General features: G+C 43.6%; 1 protein-coding gene across 1 annotated transcript in view; it reads right to left on the reverse strand.

The window, feature by feature from the left end:
* Nucleotides 1-577: 577 nt before the first annotated feature.
* LOC126092436 (programmed cell death protein 2) overlaps nt 578-27,387 on the reverse strand; it is a 72,540-nt gene continuing 45,730 nt past the window's right edge. Inside the window, exon 4 of the mRNA XM_049908036.1 lies at nt 578-952. Within this exon, the coding sequence (XP_049763993.1) occupies nt 803-952 (150 nt within the window). The 3' untranslated portion in view covers nt 578-802. The remainder of the gene's footprint in view (nt 953-27,387) is intronic.

Here is a 27,387-nt window from a genome sequence, read left to right on the forward strand (position 1 = left end):
AATTTTATTGATTTATCAGATGAATTTTCCTTCTGATACAGCACCAAAAGCATAAATGATATGGCCAGTTTTTGGTGAATAAAAATGTAAGTTAAGCTGAGTCAACTGTTGTTTTTCTTTGTAATGTACGTTACTATGTTTTGTAGTTTACTATCTATTTTTAAATTGATATTTTCACTTCATATTGACATGATAAATAAATAAATGACTAGTTAGCTCTAGAGATAAAGCTGCAATGTTTGCAAATTTTGTTTGGTAGAGAGAGAGAGAGAGAGAGAGAGAGAGAGAAGACGTTTAACTGGACCATAAACAAGTTGTGTAATCTGAACCACAAAGCTGTTATCAACACTGTCTTAACAGTAAATGTCCTGGTTGCAATTTCTAAACCTTCCACATGAAACATGTATTTTCAGTAGTTTCCAAATCCCTCCAAGATAGATCTGCAAGAAGTTGACATTAAAAACTACAAGAATATCAAGTATAACCAATAATGTTGATCATTAACAGTCAAGTACAGACGTGAAATGTCTTGCGTTCTCAATGATGGCTTGGGCTTGTAATTGAGTAAGTCTAAATGAATTGCTCACAGTAGGATTCCATTTATTTGTATACACATGCCAAGTAAACATACATCCATTTAATATAAAAGATCTGAAAAAGTAAAATTACAGAAAAAGTCTTAAATATGCAACGAACATCAATTTGCAATTTGTTTGGTACTCAGCCCAAATATAATGGGACCATATAATTTAAGTTAATGCTTTGAAAACAACTCTTGACATCACAGGCAAGAGAGCTGCAGTTAGGACAAATCCTGCTTCCACACAAACTCTGCCTTGTATGGAGGCCCCATGTCACAGCTGGCAGCACAGGTAAACACAGCCAGTGTTCCCCAGTCCACACTCCGCTCACAACTGTCAAGTCCAAGGTGGTTCAGGAGTTGAGGGAGAATCTGAGAACAGAAAAAAAAATCCACAACTTCAATTGTGAGCAAGGTGAGAATGTATTACTGCAAATATTACAGTTGCAGAATTGATGTATATCAAGGGTGTCTGAAGCAGACTGAGCTCGGAATCTCCCACAGCATTGGCGATGCTGCAGGATGGGCGGCAGTTCTTTATATCACAGTAAGGGGTAAGAACTAACTGCCTATCAAAGGGGTTGGGGTGAGGGTGAGACAGCAGTGTAGCCCACAACACACAAATACCTGTATATACTTACTGACTTACAGCACTCTTTACACATAATTTCAAATCTTTATGAAACTCCTTCTCACTGACAATCCCCGCAAAATGATGAAAGGAGAAAAGTTTATCACTCACTACATTTGTAATGTTCATGCAATAAAACTGCAACATAAAATTGCTGTTTTTATTTAGTACTTGTTTACTACTAACACTATTCGCAACACATTTTGCAGACAGTATCCACCTATGCTGCTGAATGTACCTGGAAAAATATGTCATTGTATAACACACAGTTCAGGAGATAAATTTCATACCATGACCTATGTGGAAATAAGACTGCAAGGTGAAATTTGCTAGAGATACAGGTAAAATAACTGAACAAATACATGTTAAATAGTTGAAACATATGTTGAATACGCATGTGCAGACAAAGCCACAGGAAAAAAGTTCATTTCAAACTAGTGGAATGATTTCAACTAAATTTGGTGCACATATTAGTTATGCTATGGGCAGAAATGCTGTGGGTAAGAACCTTCAGCCTCCTGTTCAGGTGGAAGTGGTTGAGGGAAGGATATGGACAGACAGAGAGGGGGCAGAGGAGGTGAAAACCACAGGTGGGTGTGGCAGGAGGCGGCGGACACCACAGGGTGGGTGTGGCAGGAGGCAGCGGACAACACAGGCGGGTCTGCCAGGACGAGGCAGAACAGGTGGGTCTGGCCGAAGAGAGACGGACACAACTGAGTGGTAGGAGGAGACTGACACGGGGAACACAGGAAGACAACATGACACTAGCTCACTGAGGCAGAAATACTGGCAATGACAAATGTCTTGGACTATATGTTATTCCAAAACATTTGTTCACATTGTGAAGAACCAGTGTTAACAATGGAACAGTATACTAGGATAGTCATCCAACAGATAAACCTAAATTTATATTTCCCACCATACTAATCCTCTAACTGACGTCGTCGGCAGTACTCTACTCTGTCAACTGTCGCTAGTAAACAGTCTTAATCTCAAAATTGCCAAGGCATCAAAACAAAGTGCAGAGAGTGATAAAAGAGGTGTGATTGTCAAAGGCCTTCACACTGGATAATCAGCAGCAGCTGCAATTCACTTCTTTACACATGCCATACCTCTAGTTTATGATATATTGCTTCAAAACAGTTAAGCCAAAATTGCAGTGTACTTTGACGCATTGTGAGGAACCCCCGAAGTTAGCAAAAAAGCTCAAGTGCCGATTTTTGGAGAGTCCGAAGCAATCATTGCCATAGTTGGTGAAGATTACACTTGTAAGCAAGCTGACAATACTTAAAATTAGGCAGGGAGGATCTTTGGTACAATTCCTACATGCTGGAAGTACTGATAAGGAGAAACGACCACTGGCCAGCACATAATCATGGTTGCAAGTTTTCCCAAGTAAAATTCCCTGATATTTCCCAGATTTCCAGACAAGTTTTAGTATTGTTCCCTGACTAATTTTGACATCTCAAGGGTAAGTAAAGCCATAAATTGACAAAAAAAAAGGCTTTTGTATTTCTCTCCCATGTGAGCAAAAATCTCAAGTACTAACAGCAACATCTCTTGTAATGAACTGTTTTTAGATGTAGAAAGCAAGCCAAATGGTATATGACCACTGTTGTTATTTTATTTCAATAAAACTAAACACATTTGGTGACAAAAATATGAATCTCCTTGGAGCTGCAAGACAGATTTAAAACACCTTCACCAATTTCAGAAATAACCCCAGAAAAAAGTAGGCCTCTTGAAGGCAGTGTATAAGGCAGGGGAGAGTTGTATAAACCAACACTACAGGTGACCACCAATAAAATTTTGGTTCTACTTTTGTTTGTTACTGTCTTATTACCCACTATGTTATGTCTATTATTTTACAGGTATTGTGTGATTTTTCTTTTCAGAAATATAAGAGTACATAGCTTACAAACCGCTGGCAACTTCCACAATTTTCTTCTTCTTATCACCCATACTTTCAAATATATAAAATCTCTATAAAACACCACACTGTACAATGTACTTGCAGTGAGAAAGTCGCAGTTCTGAAATCCACTGCCCAAGGCCTCTGGCCTGCCGAGGGGCACCACCGTCCTGGGTCCTTGGATAAACCATGAAAATCCACCGTATTATGCCAGACATAAACAGACCTGGCCTGTGGGCGACCAGTGAGACTAGGCCCAATGGGCAGGGCATACACATTAGTGGGAAACAGGGGACTTCAGATTGGCAGACCCAGTCCGTTAGAGATACCCACAAAATGGCCTGTGGTTTTGGCCTGTCGTGGAAGTCCACTCATGTGGCCAGCTATTCATTTGTCACAGACACCAAGTTTATGAAATGAGACCGCAGTGATTAATCCATACTACAGATAACTTGCACAAGTACTTTGAGAATCAATAATAATGAGGATAGGTAGCAACTCACTGTAAAGATGATCGCTGGGCCACAGACAGGCACGTAGAAAAGACAATAACACTCTCACAACTAAATTTCTGGCCATAGCTTTTGCCATAAAACAAGAGCAACACACACATTCACACACAACTTGTGCACACATGACCGCCGTCTGCAGCTGCTGCGTCAACAATCTTTGAGAATCAGATCCAAACAAACCATTCCTCACACCTCCATGCCTCTCAGCAGCTGCTAGGCTAGTGGCAAGAAGTGGTGGCAACACTGACTGCAAGCTGAGTGGAGCGGTAGGAAGGGGAGAAGCAGTAAGAATGAGGGAGTAGGAAGCGGTGCACATACTGACCTGCGCACAGCCAATGACGATGCATGCCATCTCAGTAAACAAACCATTTCATCTACTGAGACAAAAACAAGATTTTACCAGTGTCTTTTTTTCCCCAAATTTCCCTAATATTTCGCTGATTTCCCTAACACATTTGAAGTTCCCTGATAGTCCCAGATCTCCAGAACTTGTGGCAACCCCGACAACAGAGGCCATCCCCATTGTTGACAGAACAAAAATTCACCAGTAGTCTCCTTATGTTACACATTGTGTTCAGTGAGGATCATATTGCACCCACACTGTTTCTTTTCTTTCTTTTTTTTTTTTTTTTTAAAAAAAAAAAAACATTAACCAATGATGTTTCTATGAATATTTTTTTGAGTTTTATGAAGTCATGGATGGGAACAATGGCATCCAGAACTCCATATGTTTTCAGGAAGGCAGTGCACTGGTCCACAGGTGCCATTTAGTACAATATTTACACACACTGTACATACTGGGGGCATGTTACCACTTATCCCCTCTCTATTTCCATCATGTCCAACAGCAACTGTGTATCATAAGTTTTTAAGCATTCACAACATCAATTATGCTGAGGACATACATATATTTTGCACATACCAGTACTGGATCAACTGAGAATGAGTATGATCAAAAGATACTATATTTGCATATAATCACAAGAGTATCACAAGAATGGAAAATGCTCCCCCAAATTAATTAATAAAGCACATCTTTTTAACATTCCAGTCATAAAACAAATTATCACAAATGTTCATTAATGAACTCGGGCTGAAAGCAAAACAAAAAGCCACTCTCACAATCAGTTCACTGAACAGCCTGTTTGTACTGATTTTTGCACCGCGTCCTGTGTGTTTCGGTACTTCACACAGTGGCTACCAAAAGGAGGAGCATTATCACTTTGAGGTAACCTGTTACTGTGTTCTGCGCCAAAACACACCAGCTCCTGGCACTTCCTATACAGTACTGTAATCTTACAAGTTCCCAGCAAAGTCTTTAAGAAGTACACATCAGAGATGAACTCCATATAGTCACTCTAAACTCACCAGTGTGTCTTCTGACGTTATCTCCGAACTTGTCATCTCTATATGCCCTGAGTCTGTTGTCAGGTACAAATGGACTATACCTGTGTACAAATGAGTGTGTGTGTGTGTGTGTGTGTGTGTGTGTGTGTGTGTGTGCTAGTTGGCTTTCTGATGTGACGAACATGGTGCATGTTTCTTTGGTTGATGGTTTGAGAAAGAAAGTGTGATAGAAAAGTTGTCACTGTCGCAGAGGTTGCCATCACGGACGGATCACTGGATTAAAGGTGATGAGCTCAGGCTGCCGACTGTAATATCTATGGCTGAGTATATTCCACGCACCATACTGAAATATGTTGCAACTCCAGTGTTAGTGTGCAGACTGCCAGCTCTGAAATTAATTTTTCTATTTCATGGCCCTTGTTAAATGAGGTTTGGCTGCCTCACAGAAACTTGTGGGCATTGAAGTCTTCCAGTAGGAGGAACAGTGTAGGTAGTTTGTCCTCTAGCTACACCAGCTCGTGATACAGTATACATGTGTCTGGGTGGGTAGATGCATGGCATATTGTTATCCTACATCTACATGACTACTGTTCAAATCATACTTAAGTGCCTGGCAAAAGGTTCATCAAACTACCTTCACAATAATTCTCTCTTATCCCACTCTCAAACAGAAAGCAGAAAAACATCTATATCTTTCCGTGCGAGCTCTGATTTCCCTTATTTTATTATGATGATTGTTTCTCCCCATATAGGCCAGTGTCAACAAATTATTTTCGCATTTGGAGGAGTAAGTTAGTGACTGAAATTTTAAGCGAAAATCCTGCAGCAATGAGAAATGCCTTTGTTTTAATGATGTCCACCCCAAAACCAGTATCACATCTACGACACTCTCACTCGTTTCTTGGTAGTTCAAAATTTGCTGCCATTCTTTGAACTTCCTCGATGTACTCTGTTAATCCTGTCTGGTAATGATCCCACACCACACAGTAGTACTCCATAAGAGGACAGACAACCATAGAGTAGGCCATCTCTTTAGTAGATATGTTGCATCTTTTAAGTGTTCTGCCAATAAAATGCAGTCTTTGGTTCGCCTTCCCCACAACATTTTCTATGTGCTCTTCCCAATTTAAGTTGTTCTTAATTGTAATTCCTAGGTACTTAGTTGAATTTTAGGCCTTTAGATTTAACTGCTTTACTGTGTAACCGAAGTTTAATGGACTCCTTTCAACACTCATGTCGATGACCTCACACTTTTCATTATTTAGGGTCAATTGCCAATTTTTGCATCACAAAGGTGCCTTATCTATATGCATTAGCATACTCTGAAAGGAACCTAACTGGTAAACAATCTGGAATGGAAGACTTGCTTTTATTAAATGATTTAAGTTGCTGCACTACTTCAATGACATCTACTTCTAAGTTACTCATGTTGGCAGCTGTTCTCATTTCAAATTCTGAAGGAATTTTGGAAGGCTGTGTTAATAACTCTACTTTAGCAGCACTGTCATTGAAAGTATTTCTATCACTACTGTGCCAAGAAGGCTTTGACTGTGTCTTGCCACTAGCATGCTTTACATACAGCCAGAATCTCTTTGGATTTTCTGCCAGATTTCAAAACAAAGTTTCACTGTGGAAACTATTATAAGCTTCTCAGACTGATGACCATGCTAAATTTTGAGCTTATGTAAAGGATCGCCAATCTTGGAGGTTCTGCATTCGTTTAAATTTGGCATGGTTTTTTATGTTGTTTCTACAACAGTGTTCCGATCTGGTTTGTGTACCAAGGGGCAGGGGGGCCGGGCAGGGAGGTCAGCTCCATCCTTTTTTTAATTTATTTTATATAAATCTCATCAATTGCTGTTGGTACTATTTCTTTAAATTCAAGCTACATATGGTCTACACTTACATTGTTAATTTGGAAGGAGTGGAGATTATCTCTGAAGAAGGTGTCAAGCAAAATTTTTATCTGCTTTCCTGAATAGATATTTTTTTGTTTATTTTTGGTGGGTTTGGGAATTATGGCTTCATAACTGACAGTATCCTAACAGAGATAAATAGTAGGTAGTTCTAATTAAACTTTCCCTATTTGACATGTTATAACATGGAAACTAATTACTGTATGAGTACCAAACTTGGTAGCATTAACATCAAGGACATGGGAGAGAGAAATAATGCAGAATAAATGCAACTGATCCACTTTTAATGTGCTGCTATGGTACTTCATGCCATTACATAGTGGTACCATTACTGCTATGAAAGGGGCTCTACATAGTGTCCATCAGTGTCCACAAGAGTCTGAAAGCAAAGGATTGCATTCTGCACAGCAGAACGAAGCACGTCTGTAGGTATGCTGGCTACCTCTTTTGAAATGCTGCACTTCATATCGGCACATGTATGAATGTTCGTTCCTCTGGTAAACCTGTCCTTCAGGTAGCCCCACAACCAGGAATCACAGGGTGTGAGATCAGGTGATTGTGCCAGCCAAGCATTTGGAAATGATCAACTAGTAGTTCGCGGGCAAGTGCTCTACCAACTGAGCTACCCAAGCACGACTCACGCCCCGTCCTCACAGCCTTACTTCTGCCAGTACCTCGTCTCCTACCTTCCAAACTTTACAGAAGCTCTCCTGCAAACCTTGCAGAGCACTTGCCCACGAAAGGCAAAGGTCCCGAGTTCGAGTCTCGACCCGGCACACAGTTTTAATCTGCCAGTAAGTTTCATGTCAGTGCACACTCCGCTGCAGAGTGAAAATCTCATTCTGGAAACATCCCCCAGGCTGTGGCTAAGCCATGTCTCCGCAATATCCTTTCTTTTAGGAGTGCTAGTTCTGCAAGGTTCGCAGGAGAGCTTCTGTAAAGTTTGGAAGGTAGGAGATGAGGTACTGGCAGAAGTAAGGCTGTGAGAACAGGGCGTGAGTCATGCTTGGGTAGCTCAGTTGGTAGAGCACTTGCCCACGAAAGAGAAAGGTCCCGAGTTCGAGTCTCAGCCCGGCACACAGTTTTAATCTGCCAGGAAGTTTCATATCAGCGCACACTCCGCTATAGAGTGAAAATCTGGAAACTAGTAGTTCGATTATTTCCAAATGTGTTTTGGAGAAGCAGGTAAAATTCACGAGTGCTGTATGGTGGGGGCCTCATCTTGCATGAAAACTTGAGTTCAATGTGTGTGTCTCCTGCAGGGGGGGGGGGGGGGGATGGGGGGGGGGAGGATGGGGATGAGGGGGAATGACATGCTGGTGAAGCTTACCACAGTAACACTGGCCAGTCACACTGCACATCTTTGGTCCTTGAGTGCCAAACTCTTCAAAAAAGAATGGGCCAATGGTGAAAGTAGCCGTGAAGCCACACCATACAGCGACGTGTTCACCATACAGAGGAACTTCATGCAGAGTGACTAGAGGTGAAGGTCCCCACACTCGGCAATTGTGTGCGTTCACCTCACCTGTCAGAGAAAAATGAGCTTCGCCTGTCCATAGAATGGTCCAGGGCCAGCCCCCATCAACTTCAATCCCCATGAGAAAGTAGAGAGTGAAGTCAACACATCGTTGTGCATCCTGTGGTGCAAGCTGCTGTATGATATGGATCTTGTACCGATACCATTTGAGAATGGTTCGAAGCACCTTCCATCCAGTGGACCACTGGATGTTCAACTGTTGTGACACAGCACGTACACTGCCTGACGACCAGGAATTGCATGCAGCACTGTCTGCCATAGCGACAGAAATTTCATCAACCATCTGGGGTGCAATTGCTTGTCGGCCTCTTCCCAGAGTGATGCAGAGTTCTATAGTTGATTCTAACTACTTCATCATGCTCCGCACAGCAGGTGGGGAAAGAGACCCCTTCCATAATCCTTTCAGCTAGCGATATTCTCGAAGTGTACATGCAGCATTTATGTTGTTTTGATAATAGAGCTTCACCAATAAAGCCCTGCTCCTTTCGTCCAAGCTCATTTTGACATGTCAACAAGTGCACTGCAACTGGTCAGGTGCATGAGATTATGAATCATGACGACTTATCACGGCACCTGTTGGAACCCAATGGTGGCGCTGTGACACATGGAAATGATGCACCCCATACTCTGGACATTAATGCTACTAAGTTTGGTACTCGTGCAGTAATTAGTTTTCGTGTTATAACATTTTGAATAGGGAAAGTTTAATTATAACCACCTGGTAAAACAGCCACAATTTCCACTGCAGTGGTTAGTGAAATCATCAAAGTGATTGAGCATCCACAATCCTCCAAATATGCTCTCACCATTAATGTGGTTTGCACAAAAGAATTTGTTAATTTTTAATAGTAAGGAGTTGGGTTTCTAAGAATCTTGCCTCCTGGAGTGTCACGCCAACTGCACAGTAAGTAGCCATTAATCGATTAAATTCAGCCAGATGGCAATGTTAGCCATTACAGTTCCACTGAAGAATCATTAGACTGAAATTGAAGAAAGCAGTGAGGGAGAAATGGCAATATGAATTCCTTTGCTGCTGAGTCATGATCCACCTAAATTGGGTGGGTAGAGTCCGCACAGGATACGGTGGGCGATGCACAGTGACCAATTTTTTTCCAAAGCGCTGGGTGAGTTCATTCATTTGTTTGGACTGAGAGGTCGACAGTGTCTGCCTCATTTCGGATGGTCGGCGATGACAGAACTGAGTCACATGCTCTTGAATCTTTCCCAAACAATTTTACAGAAACTATTTGGTAAAAAAGTTTTATTTTTGCTCTACTTACAACTTTAAATGTCAGTTTCACGATGTGACCATAATTTCATTAATTCTCATAATTACTGTGATATTTACATGGAAGTAAGGCACTGCACAAAATTTGGTAAAGTTTGCATTTAAAAATAGAGATCACTATAATTTTGCATTTAGTGCATATTACACAATATGTTGCTGCGTATGAAATTCAGCTAACACAATGAATTTTTTTTAGGCTTGGGTGGATGTGTCTGTCACCAATCTCGAGAAAACTGATCTCATTTTGTGATTGCGTCACGCCAGCGATAAAGCCAGAGTTAAATATCCACAACTTTCCTCATATTTCATTAATGGTTTCAGATATCTAAATAGGATTTTGGTAAATGATAGCACCCAACGAGGAGAGTATTTTGCCATTCATTATTATGCAAAACTTCGTGTTCTATGGCATTATTCCACTAACTGTAGACTTTCGATGAAAGAATGTAATTTTTAAGGGCCACTGATAGCTTGTGAAATGAGAAATGCTATGGGTTTTGGAAAAACGTAAGTGAAGACATTACATATTTCTTTGTACCGAGGATGCGCTTTTTCATAATCTACTGACCTTACTTTTCCTCGGTTCCTCACTTAATACACCAAATAAACCACTCTTTCAGAATTCTCTTGCAATTGTGTCTGCTCAACACGTTAATGGTATGAGACTGTCTAAACACTGCAGTGTTTTGGCAAAAGAAGCTAATTTTAACATGGAAACCAGAGAAACGTGTAGGTTTTACTCAAAATTCATCACTAACGATGCTCCCCTGTAAGTCACAAATGGTTAACAAGCCAGGCAAAAATGAGTCACTGAATTTTGGAAGAGTTCTTTTTAGATACTAACGTGTCGGATAGACTGTCAGTGACAGAGCACTTCATGTTCCTGCTGCTAAGAAGGCGAGTACATCGTCTGTTTGTTGTATATTTTTACGAGCTTCAAATGGGAGCGACTGCAGTAATGAACAGGAACTGTGATTGCTGTGTACAGATGCGAGCCGAGTTGGCGACCCTTCGCTCACAGCTCCAGGCTGCATTGGGTTCAGTCACACGGCTTGAGGCTGCTGCCAAGGGGCATCACTGTGGGGGGTCGGATGCAGGGATGCATAGAATATCGAGCACGACCCACATGTTCCCCGTTCGGTCCACTGCTGTGGCCGCCCCACGTACTGCCTGCACTGAGGTTGAATTCTCACCCATGGTCGAGTGGGAGATCATTCCAAAGTCTGGCAGGCAGCAAAAAACTTCCTGAGGGGCCCATCATAGGGCCTCCCCAGTTTGTTTGATGAACAGGTTTCAGGCGTTATATGTGGCTGACAATGTCTCTGACCCGGATGCAGTTGTCCACCCTGTTCCAGAGGAAGCTTCTCAGCCTGCAAGGTCTGGCAGGGTGTATACGTGGACAAAGAAAAAAAATTCCCGGATTTTTCCCAGATTTCGCGGTAAAAAATAAACGTTCTCCCGGGTGCAAATACACTTTTTCCGTGTTAAGTGACAGTATACTCTTCCTCAGCACTGTAAAACTCATCAATCCTTTGAATGTTTATGGTTTTATATACCGACGTAGAATTTCCTGGCACTTCAGAAAACTAAACTCCCGATAGGAGGGGGGAGGAGGGTTGGGAGGGAGGGGGATGGGGGGGGGGGGGGAGCAAGTACGCTGCATATTTTCGTATTACGAAGGTATAAATTTGAATTCCACCAAACACCGCATGTCACCTTCCGAAGCATTGAAATCGAGATTGCGATGCGCTTTTGTAAGCCAGTCATAGCTCATGTCACTTGATCTCGTCCGCAGATGACAGCATTGGACACGTGATGTAGTCAGCCAATAGCAAGATCACTCTTATGTAGCGTGAACACATAAATTAGAAAAGTTCATGGTTTAAATTGAGATACATCACACAAATGTGCCAGTAAAATTTTTAATAACGACGTAAATGTCTGATCTGGGCTCGAAATTCTTCTAAATGGTCGTCCTCAAAGAGTTGATTTTTAATAATTTTAATGTTAATAATGAACAGCCTCAGTTGCACCGTTTACCTAGGTTTCAGTCGGGATAACCCAACCTTCTTCAGAATCTAAATACTAATATAGTAAATTCTATGTCAGCGGTGCAACTGAGGCTGTTCATCATTAAAATTAAAATTAATATTTATACAGTTGCTGACAGGGCCGCAAAATGTTGAAGATATTTAAGTTGATTTTTTAAATGAGAGTCAAACACTTTCCGATTTAAGAAATTCATCGTACATTCTCACACACAGTTCATCTTGCGCAAAAGGAAATTTGCTTTGAATGTAACGCTTTTCAAACCACCATTCGCAATATTTTCCCATGACCTGTTAGAAATAGGTTCGTTTCAGCAGTTGCAAGAGAGCGCCAGATAACAGGTGTCACTACGCCTGTGCAGCTACGATGTCATAAAAGAAACAAGACATCAGAGGATACTTCAAGAGCATCAGAATTTCGTGAACCACACTAAAATGCATAATTCGGCTTAGAGTGCACATTCGTATGTCCATATTCGGATGTAAATTTTCTTGGAGTACCAGTGCTGTATTATCTCATGTTTGGTTCTTTATTATGGTATAATGCCATACATGCACTTGAAATGCAGCGAACAGTTGAAACCAGCCAAGAGTGTGATATTAAACACTTCGTTTCAAATAAATTGATTGCCTCAGCAGAAAAGATTAATGACAGTCAAATCTCTTTAACAAACCGACAAAAGTAACTTCATTTTTCTGCAAGGCGATTAATGCTCGACTGTCAGAAAAGTGGAAATAAAATCTTAAAGTAATAACATATTTTTGCCTTCCATCACTAAGTGAACGTACCTTTAATTCATTTGATAGCTCCTGGCCACAAAAATCCGTTTCATCATTATTTAACGTGAGAGCAATAAATGAAGATGAAACAACAAAATCACTGAACTTAAACACGGGTCACTTGGAGACGACCCACCTCCCCACCACGACTCTGACTGCTCTGTGCTTCAGCTCCAGATTTACTATATTTCCGAACCGGCACAATATTAGAAAGTGGCGCCCAGCCACACTTCGGTAACCAGAAGCGGGAGAAGGTACTACGCATACGCGAGTAAACTGTGCATGCGGAAGAGCCTGCCCGCAACTGCTCAAACGACTAAACAGTTGTCACGTCACGCTCATCGGAGGCAATTTGTTGTTATGAAGCATTGCATGCGCAGTCTTCCTAAGCCTTCGACACACACTGTGCTGTTGGCAGACACTTGTATGAGTAATGTGTTTTGTTGTTGTATATGGCGTATTTCCTTTGCAACTAAAGTTTTATTTTCGTTGTTTTTTTTTTTTTTTTTTTTTTTCTCTCGTTCATGTTTTGTTGCTGCAGTATTATTCTGCAGTAACGTGATACAGTAATATCCTTTGTTAGAGTATTGGTTCTTACCAGTCAAAAATCACAAAAACTTAACTGAAAACCAAAACAATGAAAAATTCCCGGAATTCTAAACAATTCCCGGGTTTTTACCGGTTTTCTCCAGATGAAAAAATTCCTGGTTTTTCCTGGATCTCCCAGGTCGTATACACCCTGTCTGGGCATTCACAGAGGGTGGGTTTGTTGGTAGTTGGGAGCTCCAATGTTAGGTGGGTAATGAGGCCCCTTAGGAACATGGCTGCCAAGGAGGGAACGGAAGCCAGTGTGCACTCAGTGTGCATACCGGAGGGGAGTCATTCTGGAGGTGGAAAGGCTGCTTCTGGATGCCATGAGGAGTGCAGGGTGCAGCCAACTGCAGGTGGTGGCTCATGTTGGTACCAATGATGTATGTTGATTTGGATCAGAGGAGATTCTCTTTGGTTTTGGGCAGCTAGTGGAAATGGTAAAGACTGCCAGTCTTGCTTGTGAGATTAAGGCAGAGCTCACCATCTGCAGCATTGTCGACAGAACCAACTGTGGTCCTTTGGTGCAGAGCCGAATGGAGGGTCTGAATCAGAGGCTTAGGTGGTCAGTGACCATGTAGGCTGCAGATTCCTTGACTTGCGCAATCGGGTGGTGGGCTTCCAGGTTCTGCTTAATAGGTCAGGAGTCCACTACACACAGGAAGCAGTTACATGGGTAGCAGGGGCTGTGTGGGAGGGACTGGGCAGTTTTTTAGGTTAGAGGGCCTCAGGGAAACACAGAAAGGGCACCCATCTGTAAGGGGGCCGGTAAAACACAGAACAAAGTAAGTTAGTTGTAGAAACAATCGGTATTGTACTTGTAAATTGTCATAGCTGTGTTGGGAAAGAACCACAGCTCCATTGCCTAATAGAAAGCACTGAAGCTCAAACAGTTACAGCTGGCTAAAACCGGAAATAAGCTCAGCAGAAATTTTTTCTAACAATCTAACAGTGTTCAGATAGGCTAGATTAAATACAATTGGTGATGGAGTATTTATTGTTGTCAGAAGTAGTTTACCTTGTAGTGAAATTGAAGTAGATAGTACCAGCAAAATAGTATGGGTAGAGGTCATACTTGACAATCGAACTATACTATTAACTGGGTCTTTTACCGACCCCTGACTCTGAAGGTATAGTTGCTGAACAGTTAAAAAAAAACTTGAGTCTCATTTAAAATAGGTACCCCACTCATACAATTATAGTCAGTGGTGACTTTAATCTACCCTCGATATGCTGGAAGAATTATATGGTTAAAGCCAGCGGCATCCGAAATTGTACTGAATGCTTTCTCAGAAAATTATTTTGAACAATTAGTTCATGAGCCCACCCGAAGCGTAAATGGTTGCGAAAGCATACTTGACCTCTTGGCAACAAATAATCCTGGACAAATAGCGAGTATCGTGACGAATACAGGGATTAGCGACCACAAAGCTGAATACTGTAATTCCTACAACCATCAAAAAGAAATGCAAAGTATATATATTTAAAAAAGTTGATAAAAATGCTCTTAATGCCTTTTTAAGAGACAGTCTGCACTCCTTCACATCTGATCATGTAAGCATAGGAAAGTTGTGGAATGATTTCAAAGAGATAGTATCGACAGCAATTGAAACCTATATACCACATAAATTAATAAGTGATGGTACTGCTCCCCCAAGGTACATAAAATGGGTCAGATCACTGTTGCAGAAGCAAGGAAAAAGGCATGCCAAATTTAAAAGAACGCAAAGTCCCCAAGATTGGCATAGTTTTGCAGAAGTTCGAAATATGGTGCGTACTTCAATGCGAGATGCTTTCAATAATTTCCACAATGAAACTCTGTCTTGAAATCTGTGAGAAAACCCAAAGAGATTCTGGTCATACATAAAGCACAACAGTGGCAAGACACAATCAATACCTCCACTGCACGATAACAATGGTGAAGTCACCGATGACAGTGCCACTTAAGCAGAGTTATTAAACACAATTTTCAGAAACTCCTTCACCAAAGAAGACGAAGTAAATATTCCTGAATTCCAATCAAGAACAACTTCCAAGATGAGAAACATAGAAATTGATATCCTTGGTGTCACAAAGCAGCTTAAATCACTTAATGAAAGCAAGGCTTCCGGTCCAGATTGTATACCAGTCAGGTTCCTGTCAGAGTATGCTGATACAATAGCTCCATATTTGGCAATTATATACAACCGCTTGCTCGCAGGAATATCCATACCTAAAGACTGGAAAATTGCTCAAGTCACACCAATACCCAAAAAGGGAAGTAGGAGTAATTTGTTGAATTACAGGCCCATATCACTAACGTCAATTTGCAGTAGGGTTTTGGAACATATACTGTATTCAAACTATATGAAGTACCTCGAAGAAAACAATTTATTGACATGTAGTCAGCACAGATTCATTTATGCTCATGAAGTAATGAGTGCTATCGACAGGGGATGTCAAATTCATTCCATATTTTTAGATTTCCGGAAGGCTTTTGACACTGTTCCTCATAAGAGTCTTCTAACCAAACTGCGTGCCTATGGAGTATCGCCTCAGTTGTGCGACTGGATTCGTGATTTCCAGTCAGAAAGGTCACAGATCGTAGTAATAGATGGAAAGTCATCGAGTAAAACAGAAATAATATCCAGTGTTCCCCAAGGAAGTATTATAGGCCCTCTATTGTTCCTGATCTATATTAACGTCATAGGAAACAATCTCAGTAGCCGTCTTAGATTGTTTGCATATGATGCTGTCATTTACCGTCTTGTAAAGTCATCAGATGACCAAAACGAATTGCAAAATGATTTAGGTAAGATATCTGTAAGGTGCGAAAAGTGGCAATTGACCCTGAATAAACAAAAGTGTGAAGTCATTCACAGGAGTACTAAAACAAATCCACTAAATTTCGATTACGTGATAAGTCACACTAATCTGAAGGCTGTAAATTTGACTAAATACTTAGAGATTACAATTGCAAATATCCTAAACTGGAATGATCACATAGATAATGTTGTGGGTACAGCCAACCAAAGACTGTGATTCATTGGCAGAACACTTAGAAGGAGCAACAGGTCTACTAAAGAGATTGCTTACACCATGCTTGTCCACCCTATTCTGCAGTATTGCTGTGTGTGTGGGATCTGCATCTGATGGAACTGATGGATAACATCAAAAAAGTACAAAGAAGGGCAGCTCGTTTTGTATTATCGCGGAGGAGGGGAGATAGTGCCACAGACGCGATATGCGAATTGGAGTGGCAATCATTAAAAACAAAGGCATTTTTCATTGCAACGGGATCTTCTCATGAAATTTCAATCACCAGTTTTCTCCTCCTATTGTGAAAACATTCTGCTGGCACCCACCTACATAGGGAGAAATGATCATACGATAAAATAAGAGAAATCAGGGTTCGCACAGAAAAATTTAAGTGCTCGTTTTTCCTGCGCGCCATTTGAGAGCGGAACGGTAGAGAGACAGCTTGAAGGTGGTTCTCTGAACCCTCTGCTAGGCACTTTATTGTGAATAGCAGAGTAATCACGTAGATGTAGATGAAAGCAAAGCTGACAGATCATTTTAAATGGTCAACAGACAAGTGTGGGCATGGAGGGGCCCCATGTAACATTTACAAAAACTGTGAGTGCAGGCTTCAGTTTAGAAGAGCACTTTCCCTCCAGCACTCCGCATTTTCCCTACAACGCCTGCCCATAACCCCCACCACTACCACTCTCCCCAAGCATGCCCTACTGTCTGTGCAGCTACCAGCCATGGTATTCTGTGTGGATTCTATTCATTTGCATTCACAGACTAGACCTCAGGGGGGATCGGGATCATATCACAACAAGAACATCAGAAGCCAGTCTAACTTTCTATTTATCCTTCTTGTTCCTGTTAAATTTCAGTTTGTGTGAGGATTTTGCTGTCTTGACTTACCAGACAGAAAATGACTGTTCTTTTCTACCACCTTATTGTGAAAAGGAAAGTTGCTATCCATCATATAGTGGAGATTCTGAGTCGCAGACAGGCACAACAAAAAGACTGTCACAAATATAGTTTCCGGCCAGTAAGGCCTTCGTCAAAATTAGATGATACACACACTCACGCAAACGCAACTCACACACACGACTGCAGTCTCAGGCAACTGAGGCCACGCTCCTTGTGTGCAGCAGCAGAAGCAGCAGCAGCAGTGCATGATGGGAGTGGCAATGGGTTGGTGGTAAGGAGGATGCTGGGGCGGGGAGGGGGAGGGATAGTAGGGTAGGAGTGGCAGACAGTGACGTGATATTGGGGAGCATGCAGGGGACGAGGTGGAAAGAGGGTAGAGCAACTATATGCAGTCGGGAGGTTAGACATAGGGCGCAGAAAGGTGGTGATGGAAAGGGGGGGGGGCAGCAGAAAAGGACAGAAGTAAAAAAGATTGGGTGCGATGGAGGAATGAGGGCTGTGTAGTGCTGGAACAGAAACGACAAAGGGGCTGGATGGGGGAGGACAATGACTAATGAAGGTTGAGGCCAGGAGAGTTACAGGAATGTAGGATATATTGCAGGAAAAGCTCCCACCTGCACAATTCAGAAAAGCTGTTGTTGGTGGGAAGGATCCATAGGGCACAGGCTGTGAAGCAGTCATTGAAATGAAGAATGTTATGTGTGGCAGCATGCTCAGCTACAGGGTGGTCCACTTGTTTCTTGGCCACAGTTTGTCAGTGGCCATTCATGCAGACAGACAAGCTTGTTGGTTGTCTTGCCCACATAGAATACAGCACAGTGGTTGCAGCTTAAATGGAAAATCACGACTGGTTTCACAGGTAGACCTGCCTTTGATAGGATAGGTGATGTTTGTGACGGGATTGGAGTAGGAGGTGGTGGGAGGAAGTATAGGGCAGGTCTTGCATCTACGTCTACTACAGGGGTATGAGCCATGAGGTAAGGGGTTGGGAGTATATTGCGTAGGTTCGGTGGAATACCACCATCGGAGGGATGGGAAGGATAGTGGACAGGACATTTCTCATTTCAGGGCATGATGAGAAGTAGTCGAAACACTGGTGGAAAATGTAATTCAGGATTGGAGCAACTGAATTACTTTCTCCACCAGGGTTTCGACTACCTCTCGTCGTGCCCTGAAATGAGAAATGTCCTGTCCACTATCCTTCCCACTCCTCCCACAGTGGTATTCCGCCATCCACCAAACCTCCACAATATACTTGTCCATCCCTACACAACCCCTGTTCCCAACCCCTTACACCTCATCCTGTCCTACACATCCTCCCACCAAAACCTATTCCAGTCATGTCACAAACATCATCTATCCCATCAAAGGAAGGGCCACCTGTGAAACCAATCATGTGATCTTCCATCTAAGCTGCAACCATTTTGCTGCATTCTATGTGGGTATAACAACCAACAAGCTGTCTGCCTGCATGAATGGCCACTGACAAATTGTGGCCAAGAAACAAGTTAACCCCCCTGTTGCCGATCATGCTGCCAAACATAACATCCTTCACGTCAATGACTGCTTCACGACCTGTGCCATATGGATCCTTCCCACCAACACCATCTTTTCTGAACTGCACAGGTGGGAACTTTACCTACAATGTATCCTACATACCTGTAATCCTCCTGGCCTCAACCTTTGTTAGTCATTGTCCTCACCCATCCAGCCCCTTTTCTGTTCCCATTCCAGCACTATACAGCCCTCATTCCTCCATCACACCCAATCTTTTTACTTCCCTCCTTTTCAACTAGCCCCCCCCCCCCCCTCCCCCACCTCGCCGCAGCCCTCCGTCTAACTTTCTGACTGCATATAGCTGCCCTACCCTCTTTCTACCTTGTCCTTGCATGCTCCCCAAAAGCACGTCACTGTCCGCCACTCCCACCCTACTATCCCTCCCCCTCCCCACCCCAGCCTTCTCCTTACCCCCATCCAGTTGCCAATGACATCATGCGATGGTGCTGATGCTCTTCGTGTGGCCTCAGTTGCCTGAGACTGCAGTCGTGTGTGTGAGTTGCTGAAGTGTGAGTGTCTATGTAAGCGTTTGTCATCTGATTTTTATTTTTTTTTATGGTTTTAGGGTGCCAAACTACTACGGTCATTAGTGCCCATTCTGTGGCTTAGGGAGGGGGGGGGGGAGGGGGGAAGGGTTGGAAATCAGCAGCAGTGGAAGCGAAACCCAAAAAGTGGGGAAACTAAAAAACAGAAAGAAAGCTTAGAAAACCACTATAGAAGGGGGGGGGGGGGTGTTTTCCACAGAAAGAGATTCAAATGACCGACGTCATCTCACTGAAACTGATAAAGTTGAGGAAAAGATTGGCTAAGCGCATGTCATCTGCTAAAATGGAAGATATATCGGGCAACAGCTGTAAACGGGTGCGTAGCAGAGTAAAATTGGGGCACTAAAGTGAAAGGTGTCTCACCATCCGAAGTTGAGAGCAGTGGGGACAAAGCAGGGGAGGATTGCCACTTAAAAGATGTCGATGGCTAGAAAGACAGTGCCCTATCCAGAGTCTAGTTAAAATTACCTCCTCCCGATGACAAGTTCGGGAGGAAGAGGTCCAAGCACAGGGAAGAGCTTTCACGTCTCGCAATTTATTATTGGGAAGTGTAGACCAATGTGCATGCCATAAAAGAGCAACACCACGACATAAAACACTCTGTAAATCGGCGAAGGGAACCCTACGAACAGCAGGCTGAGGAAGAGAGACTGCAGCCTTGGCCACTATATCGGCCGTCTCGTTTCCACGGATATCAACGTGTCCTGGGATCCAGAGGAATGCCACAGAGATGCCCCCCAAGTGGAGGCAGTCCTGAATCCAGTGGACCAGAGCGTGGAAACAGTAAAGAGCTCGGAGACTGAGGAGAGAGCTGGGCAAATCTGAGCATATAATATACTGTAGCCGCTGATGGCGACAGATGTATTGGACAGCCTGGAGAACAGCATAAAGCTCTGCAGTAAAAACCGAACACTGGTCGGGAAGCCAAAATCTATTAGGTGTGTCACCAAAAATATAGGCACTCCCAACACCAAATGATGTTTTTGAGCCGTCAGTGTAAATAAACGTGGCATCCCTCATTTGTGCGCAAATGTCCGACGATAAACGAGAGAAGGAGTACCATTTTTGAGAAGCTGACAAAGGTCACAGAGCAGGCAGGTCCGGGGTTGGAGCCAAGGTGGTGCTGTAACCCCAGTTGTCAAGAAAGTTTTAGGAAAGTATAAGGAAGGAGAACGTAGCAGTTGACTGAAGTTGACTCCCGGCGGTAGTAGAGAGGAAGGGCGGCTTGCATACCCTAAATCCAAGAAGGTGTTGAAAAAAAGGTCATGGGCCGGATTAGCAGGCATGGAAGACATAATGACTCAGAAGGACAGCTCGCCGATTGGACAGTGGAGGTTCAGCAGTCTCAGCATAAAGATTTTCCACAGGGCTGGTGTAAAAAGCTCCAGACGCTAAACGCAATCCATGGTGGCGGACAGAGTTGAGACGCCAAAGAATAGACGGCCGAGCAGAGGAGTAAACTATGCTTCCATAGTCCAATTTCGAATGCACTAATGTGCGATATAGGCAGAGAAGGACCACTCGGTCCGCTCCCCAGGCGATACCATTTAGAACATGAAGGGAGTTGACGGATCACAGACAGCGAGCCGACAGATGGGAAACGTAGGAGGACCAGCAAAGTTTTCTGTCAAACATAAAAACATAAGTCCCAAGAATTTAGTGATGTCCACGAACAGAAGATTGACAGGGCCTTGATGTAGGGAAGGCAGAAGAAACTCTGTACGACACCAAAAATTGACACAAATTATCTTACTGGGAGAAAAGTGGAAGCCGGTTTTGATGCTCCAAGAGTGGAAGCGATCGAGACATCCTTAAAGACGTCGTTCAAGAAGGCTGGTCCTTTGAGAGCTGTATTAGATCACAAAATCGTCCACAAAGAGGGACCCCGAGACATCAGGAAAGAGGCAATCCATAATTGGATTTATGGTGATGGCAAAAAGTGCAACACTTAGCACGGAGCCCTGGCTCATCCCATTTTCTCAGGAGAAAGTACAGGAGAGAGAGTAGAGTTCACCCGCACTTTAAATGTGCGCTCTGTCATAAATTCACGAATAAAAAGGGGTAGCCGACCTCAAAAGCCCCAAGAGAACAGTGTGCGGAGGATGCCTGTCCTCCAACAGATATCATATGCTCTCTCCAGATCAAAAAATATTGCTACCGTTTGGCATTTCCTGAGAAAATTGTTCACGATATAAGTGGGGAGAGCAACAAGATGGTCAACTGCAGAACGATGATTTCGGAAACCGCATTGGGCAGGTGATTAAAAGGATTCGGGACTCCAGCCACAAGGCTAAACGGCAATTCACCATACACTCCAAAACATTACATACACTATTCGTGAGAGAAATGGGGCGATAGCTAGAGGGGCGATGTTTGTCCTTTTCAGGTTTCAGAACAGGAATGACGATAGCTTCCCGCCATCTTCTGGGAAAAGTACTGTCAGTCCAAATTCGATTATAAAGGCAAAGGAGGTAATGCAGACTATGGTATGATAAATGCAGCAACATTTGGACGTGGACACCATCCGGTTCTGGGGTGGAAGAGCGAGAAGAAGAGAGTGCACGCTGAATTCGACTCCAAACTTCTAAGGAGGGAGTGAAGGTGTTAAAAGAGCTAGTAAAGAAGTCCCAGCTTGCCTTCTTGCTATCGTGGATGATGCGACAGCATCGCGCACGTAACTGCTTATAGCGGATTCAGTTGGCCATAGTAGGATGGTGACGGAAAATGCGAAGAGCACGTCCCCACTCGCGTACTGCGTCATGGCACGCATCGTTCCACCAAGGAACTGGGAGGGGGGGGGGGGAGGGCAAATCGATCGGAGGTGCGAGGTATTAACGTTCCGTGGCAGTAAGAATAACTTCTGTAACATGAGTGACCTGATTGTTGACGCTAGGAAAGTGACGGTCATCGAATGTCGCTAGATATGAGAAAAGTGTCCAATCGGCTTGGGCAAACTTCCAGTGCCTCGGGTGCATAGATGGCAGTTGTGGCTGCAATCGAAGGACACATGGGAAATGGTCACTCAAGTGTGTATCAGCAAGAGCGAACCATTCGAAGCTCTAAGCTAGGTGAACAGTACCGACCAGAAGGTCCAAATGAGATAAATTTGTCGTGGAGGCAGACAAAAATGTAGGTTCCCAGTATTGAGGCAAACAAGATCCACTTAGTGGAAGAGGTCAATCAATAGAGAGCCTCGCAGACAAGGACGCGGAGATCCCCAAAGCGAGTGGTGAGCATTGAAGTCCCCAACCAGCAAATAGGGGGGCAGGAGCTGACCAAGGAGATGAAGGAGATCAGCTCTTGCCATCGGCGTGGACGATGGAATGTATACTGTACAAAGAGAGTAGGTGTATCCAGAAATTGAAAGACGGACAGCAACAGCTTGGAAGGAACTGTTTAAGTGGATTGGGTGATAATGGACAGTATCATGGAGAAGAATCATAAGTCCGCCGTGTGCTGGAGTGCCATCAACAGAAGGGAGATCAAACCGGACTGACTGGAAATGAGAGAAAACAAAGTGATCGTGGGGATGCAGCTTTGTTTCCTGAAGACAGAAGATGACCGGCGAGTAGGATCATAAGAGGATCGACAACTCATCCCGATTGGCTCTAATGCCGCGGATATTCCAATGGATAATTGACATAGGGTGGACAGAAAAGGGAAGAGTATTACCACAGTTGCTCTCAACGCAACAACTGCTGAGAGCTGGAAGCCGACAGCGTGGAACGGCATTCAGCCAAAGGCAAAAGATCCTGATCCATAGGTTGTTCAGGGGCAGCTCCAGCCACCAGCGATCAGCCAGTTGATCGGCCACCAGCAGTGCACCTTGGCGACACGGAAGACGGCTGAGGGCAGTTACTGCCAGGTGGCGCTGTAGATGAGACATGCCGTGGCGAAGAAGGAGAGGAACTTTGTTTCTTATGAGCCTTCTTGGAAACAGGACGTTGAGATGAGGGAGGAATCGATGGTTGTGAAGTCAGGGCACATAAAAAATCTTCGTGAGTAGGCTCTTTTTTGGAAGGCCAGGTGTCTGATTTTGGGGCTCGTGATTTAGCAGGAGCCAACGAAGGGTGAGCCGTAGAGTGAGCAGGTGATAGTGGGGAGGCTGAACGGGCTATCTTTGCACTGGCTGACCTGACGACTGTGGCACTAAAGGTGAGATTACAAGTCTGCGTGGCCCTTCTTAGTAGCCTGAGGAGATGCAAGGACAGTGCTATATTTACCTGCTGGAGGCACAGTGGGCTTTCAACTGGCAAATAACTTACGAGCAGCAAATGTAGACATGTTTTCCTTCACTCTGATTTCCTGAATAAGCCGTTCATCTTTGAAAATGGGGCAATTTCTAAAGGAAGCAGCATGGTTACCCATACAGTTGATGCAACGAGGGGATGGAGGTGGACAAGCACCCTCATGGGCATTCTTGCCACACGTAACGCATTTGTCAAGATTGGAACATGACTGGCTGGTATGATCAAACTGCTGACACCGATAGAAACGTGTAGGGTTAGGGATGTAAAGGTGAACTGAAATTATCTCATAGCCGGCTTTAATGGTCGATGGAAGCTGAACTCTGTCAAATGTCAAGAAGATAGTACGAGTAGGTACCAAGTCCTTGTCAACCCTCTTCATGACTCTATGTACAGCTTTTACGCCCTGGTCAGACAGGTAGTTTTGAATTTCCTCGTTGGACAATCCGTTGAGTGAGCATGTGTAAACCAACCCACGTGAAGAATTTAAAGTGCGGTGCACTTCCACCCGGCCAGGGAAGGTGTGTAGCAGTTTAGTTTGCAGCAATTTTTGTGCCTGGAGGGCACTGACTGTTTCTAACAACAAGGTGCCGTTTCGTAATCAGGAACAAGACTTTACAGGACGTGCAATTGCGTCAACACCTTTCTGAATAATGAAAGGGTTGACTGTAGAGAAGTCTTGACCTTCATCCGACCAAGAAACAACAAGGAACTGTGGCACTGATGGAAGAAGTGTCCGTGGCTGAGACTCATTTAACTTTCACTTGTGAGCAGAAATTGTAGATGTAGAGGAAACCAGTGCGGAAGTATCCCCCATGATTACCAGTATCCCCGATGGTGCGCTCCTTCCTTGGGGGGGCCCTCTCTGAGGGTACTCCCGCCTTTTAGGTGCTTGTTCACACCTCAGGTCACACCGCTCGAGACTATATCTTACAGTTACATGCATCTGTCTCTGGATGTAGGCACGAAACATAGAGGAAGGGAAGAGGTGGAGGTATGGGGGGCGGGGGGGAGGATGGGGGGGGGGGATGGGGGAGGATGGAAGGATGTGGAAAAGGAAGGTATGCAGCCCAGAAAGGAAAGAGAGCTGCACTAGCTTGGGGTCTTGGCTCGCCAAACACGTATCCACAAAAGAGATGTGGATCCCCTGCGGGGTCTGATTTTGATGAAGGCCTTACTGGCTGAAAGCTATATTTGTGACAGTCTTTTTGTTGTGCCTATCTGCGACTCATCATCCCCGCTATATGTGAATAGCACCTATCCTTTTCACAATATTGTCACATTCCATACTGGATTTTCCTTTGTTTAACTTTCCTAAAACCTACAACATTTGGCTCTGTCAGTTGCTGGTGGGTGGTTGACTGCTAGTCTGATTTGTCTCGGGAAGTGGGGGGGGGGGGGGGGGGGACGCTTAACAAAAAAGAGAGACTGACCTGCTGCTAGGGCCAGGAGTTGCTGTTGGAGATATTGTCGTTACGTTGGGTATGTATTCTGTCACAACTTTTGCAAAGTTTGACATCATATCAATAGGTTGGAGTCATCCAACCATTTTCTTAGCATCTTGATAAGACGAGGATGAAGTGTTTTGTATTCCTTGATTTTCTTCTCCCTCATCAAAACTCAACTTGGCAGCACATGAGGGAATGGTGCTCTGGGAGGGGGGATTATGTAAAGGCTTCTGTCATGTGTTTCCTGCCACTTGCCCCACGAGCACACACGCTGGTACAGCAGGAGGTCATATGTCCACATCTATGACACTTAAAACAGCTCATGGAAGGAGGCAAATGGTGCTTAACATCACACCTATAAGCTATGACCTTAAGTTTCTAAGGTAAAATATTTTCATTGAAGGCTAGGATGAAAGCTTCAGTGCCCACCTTATTTGTCCTTAGGTCCTCTCTGGACATAAACAAAATGGACTCCACACTGCTCAAGGTTAGTTCGGATTCTTGATCTGTTTGTAGCGTTACGTCATGATGGAAGACGACGCCTTGAATCTTGTTGAATCTGTTATAAGGAGAGGGGTAACTGGTGTAACCCTGAGCTTGTCACAGGTGGCATTCAATTTTTTGATCAACAGAGATCCATTTCTCATCCTCTCTACTCCAGCAACTTCTCTGGATTGATCCTCAATATTTTCAATGAAGAAGAGTGACTTTGTTGCAAAGATACTCCATCTATTCTGAAGCATACCAAGAACTGGGTGATTTGTCCACCTCCATTTCTCCTAGCCTGACACTCGTGCAATGGTGTGATAAAACACTGAAACATAATGGGATTGTATGGCGCTCTGCACTAAAATCTTGCTTTCTATCTGCTGAGACAGCTGTGTTGGCACAGCCACCAGTATGGCTGAGTTTGATTCATTCCATTGTGGACTGTCCGCCCTAATGGCACTCACCCTGATTGGAGGCTCTCCACACAGGTACCACTCTGCCGCACAGCAAAGGCTATCAGTTGCTCAGAGTCCCGGTGGCCAAGACTGGATAAGCACCTACTCCTTGGCACACCTGGGAAGGTAATAACTTAGGCAAAAGCAATGCAATTTCTGTGTTGTCAGGGGGCTACAACTGTGGTGTACATTCCGACCCCCTCCCCAACAACAGATTGGGGCTACCACACTGGCTTTTGGACAAGAACAGAAATCCATTCCAATAGTAAGTACAACAGATCACAGTGCATGGTGAAACCATGTAAGATGCCCTTCCCCAAACGGCCTACACTTCAGTGAATTTGGCAAAGTGGATGTCAAACTTTAAAAAGCAACCACAAATAACTAAGCCAAAAAGGTTGAGTAGAAGGTTATGAAACAAGAGGAATAATAATGGTGGAGGTTTCAACATAAAAGCTCCATTAGGTATAAGACTCGTTTTTATCATCTCTTACAATATTTAAGGAGTGACTGCCAGTTTATTCTAGCCCCTGACAGCACAGGAGGGAAGGGAGGAGGGGAGAGGAGGGGAGCGCAGGGGGAGGAAGGAAGAATGGAAAGGACATAATAGCGACATTGCTGTGTGCCCCGTTTTCCTTTGACAGAGCACATGTTTTCTCATGTGGAGATGGAATAAACATGAATACAGCCATTTTGTTTGAACTGGATGACCTTTGTACATTTTTTCCACCTGAAGTGTGGACTGCAGCGTCGAACTTTTTCCATACGTTGCTCTTCATCTACTAGAGCACAAATGCAACTCTATATACTGCAACAATTTTCATCTTACACTCTACACAGTCTTATGAAACACATATTCGTTAGAGGCCATTTGATGCTGACAATCTGTCATTTCACTCTGTCAGTGCTACTTCACAACAGCATGATTATGACTGCAACTTCTGTGCTAAGCGATGACTATCATCACTCCACAGTGCTTCAGTACAAGAACATTTGGGCATGCATAATTTCCTGGAAATGTAGAGCGTGCAACAAGCACATTGCTTCCTGCCATCAGTGGGTACCTTTGCGCATTTTAGTGGGAGACAGACACACCTGGGGCCCATGGGTATTTCATTGTGTAATGTGTTGAGGTTATGCTGTGAACTGATTTGTGTGTCTACTGACTCCAAAGGAAGCACACTTCAATTTACAGATGGCCACAGACAAAGAAAAGTCTGTACGGAATGTTGCTTCTAAAGATTTTTTAATAAAAATTTTAGATGTGACGCTCTGAACATCAAGTATTTGATCAAAAGTATCTGATCAAATTACTGTCGGGAATAAGACACCGTAAGTTTCAGAAATAATAACTGAAATCCTTTGTTTTGAAATGCAAAATAAATAGTTCAAACTGGTATATAAGTTGACGGTTACTAGCTAGCAAAATGTTATTTCCTGCCTTCTCACTGCAGTTTTGCAAGCAGAAAAACTAAAATCTTGCTGTGACCTCCTCCTGAAATTTGCAAACAAAACGTTGTCACTTTGTATTTCCCGTACTGGTGCATTTGCTGTTTAGATACTACTTTTTTTTCTACAAATGC

This window comes from Schistocerca cancellata, chromosome 7 (assembly GCF_023864275.1).
Source record: "Schistocerca cancellata isolate TAMUIC-IGC-003103 chromosome 7, iqSchCanc2.1, whole genome shotgun sequence".
NCBI lineage: Eukaryota > Metazoa > Arthropoda > Insecta > Orthoptera > Acrididae > Schistocerca > Schistocerca cancellata.